Source organism: Sinohyriopsis cumingii, chromosome 9, assembly GCF_028554795.1.
Source record: "Sinohyriopsis cumingii isolate HCF-2022 chromosome 9, ASM2855479v2, whole genome shotgun sequence".
NCBI lineage: Eukaryota > Metazoa > Mollusca > Bivalvia > Unionida > Unionidae > Sinohyriopsis > Sinohyriopsis cumingii.
The window spans coordinates 46,441,679-46,453,716 of record NC_142969.1 but is presented as its reverse complement, the minus strand read 5'-3'; the positions used below and the strand labels follow the sequence as shown (position 1 = coordinate 46,453,716).

Here is a 12,038-nt window from a genome sequence, read left to right as displayed (position 1 = left end):
AGTAGATGGTTCACCTGTGTAAATCCCGCGAAGAACCACTAACCCAGTGTTTCCCTGGGTTACCCACAATTATTTTCCTTTTAAGCTTAAAGTTATTGTTTAAAGTTACTTTTAGTCGAGAGCTTTAGATAACTCGGACTCCCAGGGCAGCGGAGAGAGTTTGCAATTAGTCCATTTCGTTGCATTTCACAGACTATAAGATAACTAGGAAAGGTAAGACGACATCACATGGCATCGTATTGTGGTAACAACTTCATGATAATGCTAAAGGTATTTACATATTCAACTACAATGTTCTGTCTAACGCAATTGCGAATAACTTTTATTTATATATTTTCAATAGTGCTTGAAAAGAGTTAGAAGAAAGATTTGTTACGATAAAAAATATTATAGCGTAGATGACTTGAGTTTGATAAATTTCCACCATTTTGTCTGCGATTAATCACAACCCCTAGTACAGTTACTTTCGTAACTAAAACGTTTCACCGCTTACTCTCATCTAAAAAGATCATAGACCCTAGCCCTAAAATATGTAGACGATGCAAAATCGTCTTGATGCCTCGCTCTAATAACGTGTAGCATGCATAAATAAGTACAGGCGGAATATTTTCTCATATTTTTCACTTTATATCAATGGATGAGTTATCTAATATTTTCAATTATATTTACATTATTCCAGTCATAATATATTTTGTGCTCGGTTAATTCTAATATAGTTTAAGCATTTGGTTGGAACATGATTAGAAAGATCATTCAGTGACATTTTTATTTATTCTACTTTTAAACGAATAAAATAGCAGTCACGCATTAGTTTCGTTGAATCTTTATCTTATCATTTTTGTCATATGTGTTCAGAGTGTCAAAATCTGTTGAGGATTTCCACCATGAGCAATATGTTACAAATTACGTCGCTCAAATACTTTTCCAATTGTATTGTATGATATATAGAGTTTTAAGAGGATGAGAAGGAAATTTGATTCTTGAATTTTTACTAGTACAGGAGAGTGAAAATGCTTTAAGTTGCACATATTAAATCCATTTCCGAAATCTCGAACATATGTCAATCATGGAAACAATGGTGAAGTTGTATTAATATTTTAAGCACTTTCAATTGTCAGCCATATTTTTCAATGGACTTTTCAATTTCTTTTTCTTGAGACACTTTGCTAATGACTTGCTATATAATGGTAGAAAAAGAATATACTGGCTGATACTGCCAAAAAAGAAAATTGTTGTAGTAGTAGTGGTGGTAGTATGTTACTGCATTGAGAAATAAAAGAGCACATGTACTTCTATCTCTACATTCTTTCTTTTGCTAATCTAAATTAGAGACTTTCGAATCCAACTGGTACAGTTTAATTTAAACTGCAGTCTTTAAAGTCAAATAGATACTATCTTTTCACATATGAAGTGGCATCTCAACTTTCCTTTAATTTTAATAAAGTTACCATGTTTCCGTACAGAAACAAATATATAGATTCTTATATAATCTGATCAGTCGCTAATAGGGTACAATATATATCGAGCACGTCTGGCATTAATTGAAGAATATTACACATCGACTATTTCTTATTACTATTTTATAATAATAATAATAATAATAATAATAATAATAATAATACTTATTATTATTATTATTATTATTATTATTATTATTATTATTATTATTATTATCACCATTGATATCATTATTATTATTATTATTATTATTATCAATACTATTATTATTTTTTCATTATTATTATCATCATTATTATTATTATTATAATCATCATTAAGTCATAATTTTCCGAAATTTGCCATTAATCAAAACAAGATTAAATCAAAATTTAATATTGATTTTGGTTTCATATAAGTGAATAAATTTTCTTATGTATTCTGAAGGACATCGTCGTATTAATATTTAAACAATTTATTATTCCATTAATATTGTAGTTATTTTTAATCAAACAGTTGCATTTGTAACTGTATTTGAATAGCTCAAAATTATATCATAATCATATTTGATTTAACCTACAATGTTATTAATACACACTTAGCTATAACTATTGTACAAGAACAATACAATGGATATTTCACACAAAAGAGTTTATGCTAAATTTGTAATACAAAACGGGGATCGAGGTGTGGTAGATATATTGAAAAGCGAAATGTTTCGTTTAAAGTTCATGTTACTCTTGCACGTAAAAAAAACGGACATACAATTAAACAGGCAAATAGTAAAAGGGTAAAAAGAATTGAAATGAAAAGCTAAAGTTAACTACATAAAGAAGAGGCATTAAGTACATGTTAATTATCTTACGCTCTTACCAGCATAATTTTATTGTGAATATCATTTATAATCTGCTTATCAGATTCAGCTTGACTAATCTGATTATTTTACATCATTAAACATTATATATTATTATATGCTCATTTTTTCCCCAGTTACCTTTACATTGTCAGAATCGTTCAATATTCCCCGATACTGAACGCGCGCGACAATACACATATAGCATTCACGTGAATAAAGGAACTACTTTATTTTGTAAATAAACAATGGATTCAGATACCGGCACTTTTGATTTGTAAACAAATCATGTACACTCGCGTAAGAGGCTCTTTACGTTGTGGTTGTTTCAATTTTAACTCGGCACGCTATTTTCTTTCGAAAGTGATGTCGATCGCGCGACTAAATTCAAATTTAACTGGGCGGAGATATGTGCGCATTAATAATGATGCCATTTTGTAATGTCAAATCTGCGCTTGTGTATTTAGTTTGGAATACGACATTCATTCATTTACGTCGTTTCTTGTAGTGTGTTTTGTTTATATAATTAAACCTTAGGCAGAATAACAAAATGAACATATAATAAAAAGGTTACTGCATTACTCGTTTTGTCGGAAGGATATACTGCACTCACAAGTTCGTCCAGTATCCATCCGAAAACTTATTCATATTTTCCCATACAAATGCAGTAACCTATAATTACATAACATGTCCTTACATTGAAGATACATATCTATCAAGTATAAACGACTTTCAGAAATATAAATCTTTAGTTTTCATTTGAATGCTTGATATACGATTTAAGCAAATGGTTCAGATTATGTTAATCATGTCCTTCATTTATTAATTAAAAATATTGATTTGCTGCCGAAAATTTGACTTATATTTCTGATGCATTTAAGGAATACTTACCTTTTCACAGATGTTCTTGGGTACAAACATAAACGTTACCTGACAATATTACACTCATGGCATCGATGTCTTACTGTTTCCAGAGCATGCCATATTTGGTCTTCCTCATCATTTATACATTCCTCTCTATCTAGCTATACTTTTTCATGAGTCGGTCATATATGAATAGGTATCTGATAAGCTAAGGTAATTGTATATCAATATATATATATATATATATATATATATATATATATATATATATATATATATATATATATATATATATATATATATATATATATCAAATACCAACAAAGCTTCCTGGATCATGGATAATTATAATGTTTATTTAAAAAGTCATATTGATTCAAAATAGTTTGAGCTGTTTAACCTAACTAACGCATCATTATTTGTAACTTTCGAATCGATACCAACATTGATATAGTCAGTAAAACATACCCGTGCAATGAACACTGGTGTTTTCACGTATATATCCTTCCTCGCATAAGCATACATGTGAACCAGGCGTATTAATGCATACATTTTTATTTCCCGAACATGGGCTATTGGTTTCTTTGCATTCGTTGATATCGATGTCACATTGGGATCCTTTCCATCCGGATTTACAAATGCAACCTTCCCTTTTATCACATTTGTCCACGCCTATTCCACAGTTGCATTCGTTAACGCAGTTTTTGCCGAAGTGAAACCCGTCACATTCTAAGAGGAAAACAAGAAAATATTACCGACTTAAACATTATGATGATAAACATTCGCATTAGCTGAACATATCCCTTCAGGATTGCAGACAAGAGAATATGTCTTTACCGAGAATACGTTTCCAGTTATACATGTTTGACCAAACAGGAGAAAGGTTGAGAGACCTTGAAAACTTAGTGTGTGAGCATGTTTGACTCTCGTTTGCAGAAACAACTTCCAACATATGTGGATGTCGGCCAGATGCATCGGTAAATATTATAACATTAAAACACGGGCAATAATACTTTACGGAAATACGGGAATATTGTCTTACCCATAAAACAATATACTTTTTTTAAAAAAAAATTCAGAATGTGTTTTATTGAAATGATGCCTAAAATGAATTGTATAAATTTATTCATGAAACCGTCTAAATTTGGTCTTGCTACTAATATTCGTTACCACAACATGTTCTCATTATTTTAGCACAAACCGTGTGCTTAAGCGCAGAAACGATATGGTAAATTTAAATTGCTAAGCTTGTAAGGTTCCTAATTGCCAAAGGGTCTATACGTTTATTGATACATATTATACATATTTTGTTAGGAATGTGATAAGCTTCGTCTAACGTACTTTTCGATGCCTGAAATGTGTGCGTTCCTTTTGTCCTAATCCGTGCACTTTACACTACTGGAGGTAACATATTAGTAAATAAACGGTCTTTGAAACAATTGTTTATTGTATCAATCAGATTTGAAACACGCACCTCTAATAACTGGAAAGTCACTAGGTATTAGTTTACCTTGACACGTGATTCCATCGTTGTCAAGCCAGTATCCCTCATCACAAAAGCACGAGAAACTGCCATTCAAGTTCAAACAATTTTGTGGCTGACTGCATTTGTTAATACTCGGCAAGCATTCATTTATGTCTTGGTTTATAAAATATAGAAAAAAGTAAAATTTACTATTTAACGAAACAGAAAATAAAAATAAGAATGAATGCTATATATATATATATATATATATATATATATATATATATATATATATATATATATATATATATATATATATATATATATAATCGGCCGGTCAGGTAGTTATGTGAATATTTGCTGCATTTGTACACACTGGTCAAATCATGATGGCATTAAATCTATATTATTGGAAGGTCGAATGAATATTTAATTTGTATTATTTGTTGGCTGTTTTCAATGACTATGTGCATTTTGTATTTGATCATTGTCTACAAGCTAATGGAGTACGTGAACAGTGTCATTCAACTTGTAAACAATATAATTCATAACTATGATTATAAAATAAATATTCAGATCATTGTCAATGAAAATAAACACGTGTACGTCTATCTGAATGTAGAATATTAGTCTTATGCCTAGAAATTCCTCAATATGTTGACAACTTTGAATGTTTAACCAATATATATATATATATATATATATATATATATATATATATATATATATATATATATATATATATATATATATATATATATATATATATAGATAGATAGATAGATAGATAGATAAATTGTTCAATGAAAAGAAATGAGGCTCGCCGAGTTTCCCTTTAATTAACAATTTATACAGCGATTGTTATATTACTGATACAGCGTATATGCTATATATATATTTTCTTTATATCTCATACAAATACATATATTTGCACTTCGAATGGAGTTACGATATGCTTCGGACAACTGTGTATTGACCGAGTGAATGAACTCCTCACATCCATGCGAGTGTGTCAGCAACAAAATGTAGTTCTACGATGTTTCTTGTTGTTCACAATTACATTTGCAAATTCATAAATTGACTTTTTCTTTTTTAGTTTCTATTTTTATTCACATTTATCAAATCAATATAAGACACACGCATGATTTAAACATGAAATATGTTTTTTTATGAAGAATGTAGCGAATTAAAACATCGTTAGCCTCTTGTACACTAAACCTGAACAGCCAGACATTCGCTTACTGGCGTATTGAAATTCGCGTGGAAAAGAAACAAAGCGAAATGACGAGCCAACAAGAGGTTATTAAAACATTTTAATATGTTGATATTTAATCTAAGTCATTATTCTGCTTTAATTAACATTTTTAAATGAATATAAATTATCTCTCTCTCTCTCATTTGGACGGTTTGACAAAACTTTACCCTCATTCATAGGTCCAGAGACATCCTCGTATAACACAGGCAAAAATCTCCGGGGGGGGGGGTGAGGTGCGACCAAATTGGACATTATTTAATAAGTAATAATCGATGTTTAGATCATTAAAATAGTTTTAAGAAACAACAACAAGAAAGCCTTAAGTACACAACTTTGTCAGTATGTTTGCCTCGTAACCGACACATTTAACATATAGACTTAGTGTCGACTGGCTTTTGGAACTATTTGTTATTAATAGTATGAACACGGTAGATAGATCCCGAGGAAAGCATAGACGTACCGTTAGGATGAAGCCGATTACTGTAGGTTACTTGGTACAACTTTGATTTTAATGTTTTCGTCCAGCGCAATATGTTTTTATCTCCCACTCCAGATGTTTGCTTATTTTGTCCCTTACGCACGAGAGCGGAGAAGGGATATAAAAGGGAAAGGTATCCGATGAAATTGTGTACCTTTTTTAATTTAGAAAACAAGGACTATTAATACTTTTTATCACTTTTTGCATTTGCCATTTATGATTAATGTATGTGTAGAAATTCATCATTAATCTATAAGCCTGCAATTGAAAGAATGTTTATATATTCGTATTATTGCGCTATGGAAGGATCACGATTTGATATAACAATAGTATTGGTATATCAATCTGCTTTATTCCAACACTTTAAATGCCATGTTCTTGTTAATGGATGTGGTAAATATATATATATATATATAGATAGATAGATATATATATATATATATATATATATATATATATATATATATATATATATATATATATATATATATATATATATATATATATATATATATATAGATAGATAGATAGATAGATAGATATAGATATATATATATATATATATATATATATATATATATATATATATATATATATATATATATATATATATATATATATATATATAGATAGATAGATAGATAGATAGATAGATAGATAGATAGATAGATAGATATACAGATAGATAGATAGATAGATATAATGAGTTTTTATGGCGAAAATATATTCCGACCATATTTAATTTATGTACCTTTGCATGTTCGGTTATCTGCGTCTAGAGTATATCCATTCTCGCATTCACATTTTAGCTTCTTATTTTCGACTAAGCAGATGTGGCTACATGTAACATTCCCCAACACGGAACATATATTTCGGTCTATAATAAAAGAACGTAAATGCATTAGTGTGACGTAGGTATTATTGTCTTCTGTTCTGAATATGCCAACTTTCAGGTTACTTTTACCTAATAGATTATAGTTCATGGTATTGATCATCGATTAATATTCCACTCCATATGTTCCACGTACATATGGCTACAGCCTTTACTTGTGGATTTTTTAATATTTCAGATGTGTTTGCTTAACAAAGCAATCTAGGACACAATATGCATTATCAAAATTAATCCATGAATATTCATAGTTTCTCGAAGCATTATCTCACGGACATAGGCGTCGCTTAATTATTTTTTATGAGCTGCGCTTTTGTGCTGTATTTTAAGTAACCACATTAAATAAATGAAGATCACTGATTGGATCATATTAACCACATGGAAAAATAACTCTTTTCAGGAAGCGAACATATTGGCAAATTGTACTCAATAGAAAGTTTTAACCTAATACCATTCGTTTCTTATCTCTGTCTCTGACCAGGTACTACTGGATGTTATACGGGATATTTCACCCTGCCATATTTCACTGTGAGTATCTACAAGAAAACCATTCTCAAAACACAAGCAGTGCTACATAAAATATATGTGTTTCCTTTAAAACACTTTGTTTATGTCGTTCAGAGAATGATTTAAACATAATTTGCCGGTCTTAGCAAGAGAAAACAGTCATTTGACGAAACGTTAGCATTACAAACTATATGACCTTAATTGCATCTGTGTGTCCAGATAATCCGTATGTGCGTGCGTACACTCGGGGAACACAACACACACTCCATTCCAAAAGGACTGAAAGCCTGTGATATGATTATAGATGGTTAGTAAGATATACAGACATGTTTCGTCATTTTGACCCATGCCTATGAAGGTGAAGCTGGAGTGTAGTGACACTGGTGTTTTGTATAATGTGATATACAAAATGTGGTATTTTCAGGAGTTCCATTTGCCGGGAAAATTTCATATATCGACTAAGATATATACCTAATACGAATGAGAATAAAAAAATATTTGTAAAATAAATGACACGCTGCAGAACGTCACAAGAAAATGAGCCAGTATCACTTACGATATCTACAAATCCCTTTCTCAAGGCAGACAACGCAACCAAATGACAACGTAACTCGAAAACGTAAATAAAGTATATATTTTGAATGCCGTTTTGCTACCATGTATCCCAAACACAGAATCTAGTACTGAACTTACGTACATAAGCTGCCTAACCTAATATATTTTCTGTTCGAATTACGTTTATCGGTGGTTTGACAAAATAAGTTAAAAACATAAGCATATGTCATGTTATGTTTGTTTTATCTATAATTAATTTCATCTTTAATTATGAGAGCAAGTTAACTTTATCTTTGGAAATGAAGCATATATAAACTTCTTTTGGGACAATATATTGGTTCATTTTTTATTGGCCATCAAATGCATATGGTATGATTGTGTTTTTTATTGTATTGTAATCTTGATATTAATAACAACCATGATATACAGCGAAATGTAATATCATCAGGTGTCCGTGCTGACTATATCATTATCGTCACTAGCATCATGAGACACACCTTACCGTAACATTAATATGATGAATATATTAGAATAAAGGTTCATATGTATCTGTCATATAATACACAAATGAGAGAGAGAGAGAGAGGAGGAGGAGGAAGAGGACAGAGGCAGAGAGAGCTTGAGCTTGTGCGAAGATTTACCTTTGACGCATGTCCTTCTGTCCGTTAGTAGCCTGTATCCGTAATGGCAGTAACAATTAAATTGTCCAGGAACATTTTCACATATATGTTTACATCCTGACGTGCCCATTTCACATTCATTCACATCTGTTGTGAATAAGGAGATTTAAAAATCTGATATTTTCATATTAGAAATTAAATTGCATCGTATCGCATAAGATTATTTGTTATTGCATTTTATCATATTTCCTGTTACGTTGGAATCGCACCATACTATTTCCGATCTTTTCAAGCATGTTGTGTCAATATGCAATACAGTATAATACGAAATGTAAGTCCAAAACAACAACCACAGTAGCAAATTCCTTTTTATTATCTTATGATAATCTCATATGAAGCGAAATCACATATGTAACTAATTTATCATAATTAATTTTGCTAATCTGTCTCATCAGTTGTAAAAATGAAGCCTATTAGGACCTTCTTGGCACATGAACAGAAATTCGCGTATCAAATGGTGTACAAGAAAGATGGCTTACTATTAATCAAATAAAGGTTAATACTACATAAATCTTGACAACATTATTTCATTTTGATCAACGAATAAATATTAAGGCATTTCAGAAAGAAGTGTATCTATATTTTAATGATGTCTTCTTTGCAAAGACTCTTAAAAAAAGAATCACAAAAAGGACATATTCGCTGAAAGTGATATACGACTGGATTGAAGGTTAGGGAAACCAAAATAATATGTATTATTTGTAAGCACAGGAAACAATCTCAAGTGAAATTTTGCTCTCAAAATATACTAAGGTTGCGTACAAGTCCTCTAAATTTGTTGACTGTGATATTGCATTCGCGAGCCTTAAAACGTTTAAAACAATCAGACCTCTATAATACATGATTGATATTATTAGCATTCATACAGCAAAAAGGACCTGATATAAATATTTAGAATTACTAGCTTAGTTTTTGTTTACTTCAAAAACATCGGTGTAATATACGGACATTGCTCCTTTTAATGAAACTTTTCAGGCCTATATAGTTGTTATAATTGTTACATATATATGATTTAATGTATATTTATTTTTATTTTAATTGGTTGTTTGTCAGTTTCAATATTTTATATTTTTCTTACATGCTATTGTAATGTAAATTTATTCACTGGAGAAGATAATTTTTCAGACAATCGGTTGACCTGAACCATTCTTTTCATAAATATCACGTGTTGGCCTAGAGGATGACCTTAATTCAAAATTAGTAAACAAAGTTCTATTTTATTTTAAAATGATTGGTTGTTGTCAAGGTCATGATTGGACTACATGGGTTAAGAAGTAAACACTTTTTGTTATTCTGGGAATACAATCATTGGTCTAATCAAGGCCATATTCTGTGTACGTGATATAAACACGATCACGTGACGAACCCTACTTCTGATTTTGCTACTTGGGAGAATTTCGAAACTAGGTCTCATTATACAATATAACCTTTGTTTTCGAGAGAGAGAGAGAGATCTCAGTTTTCGGGCTTTTACACTTGGTATCAAGTTGTTTTTCTTTGTCTTTGCCAGATTTTGAGTTAATTATCTTCAGATCAATTGGATTTCAAAAGGACTAATTCTTTATTCTCTGGAAATATTTGAAGAGTACTCACACAGATTTTGGAAATACATTTTTTACAAGTTTAATTAGAATCAAAAGACAAGCTGGAATTGGAGTTGAGGAAGCTGGAGCTTAAGAAAGGAGAATGAGAAAAACAAATGCAGTTACAATTAGAGAAATATAAAAAACAAACAAAATTGGAGCAAGAAAAAGAACAATCGCAATTACAAGAAAAAAAAATGTAATTACAATATGAGAAAGAGGTGAGAGAGAGAGACGGGAAAGAGAGAAAGAAAAAATGCATTTGGAAGCAGAAGAAAAAGAGAAAGAAAGACAAATGCAGCTACAAGAAAAACAATTGCAGTTACCCGACAACCAAATGCAATTAGATAAGGAAGAAAGAAAGAAAGAAAGGGAATATGAATGTAAAATGAATGAAATGGAACTGGCATGTGAAAAACACATTCATACTTCAATTTCAAATTTAAGTTTTGATCTTGCAAAGAACATTAGGTTAGTGCCCCCTTTCAGAAAAGGAAAGTAGACAAATATCGTATTCGTTTTTAAAATGTTGCTGAAAATTTAAAATGGCCAAGGGAGCATTGGATTCAGTTTTTACAATGTGTACTCACTGGTAAGGCTAGTGACATATATAATTAACTGTTCGTTCACCAAAGTGGTGACTATGATGTGGTTAAAGAATGCATCCTAAGGGGTTATGAGTTAGTCCCTGAAGCTTATCGGCAAAAATTCAGAAACTATAGACAGGAAGCTGGACAAACTCATGTCGAATTTGCTAGAGAAAAAGAGCAATTATTTAATAGATGGTGCTTAGCCAAGAATGTTGAGTGAGATTATGAGAGTCTCAAACAACTTGTATGACTTCAAGATTTCCAAAACTGTGTCCGTAGTGACTCTAAGTATTATCTTGATGAGCATCAGTTTGAAACCATGGAAAAAGCTACTCGTGTTGCCAATGAGTATTCTTTAACTCGTAATGTTCCTTTTGTAAATAAGACTTCTATTCAACAGTCTTTTGGCAAAAAAAAGTATTTCAGCCTAATACAAGCCCATCTAAAACCCAAACTAGCACAACATATAAAAATCGAACTTCAGAGAAGCTTGATTGAAAATCATCTTCCTACGTGTAGCTATTGCAAGAAAAAAGGACACGTTATTTCTGACTGCTACAAATTGAAAAATAGGCATTAGAATCAAGACAGATATATTCCAAATGCTGTTATTTCTAAACGTCAAGGTCACAGTCATGTATTGAAAGCAATACATTTGTTGGGTCTAACAAACCCCAGTCTGATTTCAATATGGAGAAATATGATCCATTCATATCGAAAGGTTCTATATCACTCTTGGTTGATTCGACCAATGCTATCCCTATTAAATTGTAAGGGACAGAGGAGCTTCTCAGAGTCTTTTTTTGTCGGGTACTTTGCCTTTTTCTGAGAAGTCTTCTTCTAGTGAGAGTGTTCTTATTCAGGGATTAGAGTGCGGCTTTG

At 31.0% G+C, this 12,038-nt stretch overlaps 1 protein-coding gene across 1 annotated transcript in view; it reads right to left on the bottom strand.

The window, feature by feature from the left end:
* LOC149791741 (uncharacterized) overlaps positions 1 to 12,038 on the bottom strand; it is an 83,308-nt gene that overhangs the window by 25,813 nt on the left and 45,457 nt on the right. Inside the window, exons 21-24 of the mRNA XM_089970241.1 lie at positions 8,945 to 9,070; positions 7,104 to 7,229; positions 4,665 to 4,793; positions 3,623 to 3,883 (exon numbers count right to left, since the gene is read on the bottom strand). Of these exons, the coding sequence (XP_089826367.1) occupies positions 3,623 to 3,883; positions 4,665 to 4,793; positions 7,104 to 7,229; positions 8,945 to 9,070 (642 nt within the window). The remainder of the gene's footprint in view (positions 1 to 3,622; positions 3,884 to 4,664; positions 4,794 to 7,103; positions 7,230 to 8,944; positions 9,071 to 12,038) is intronic.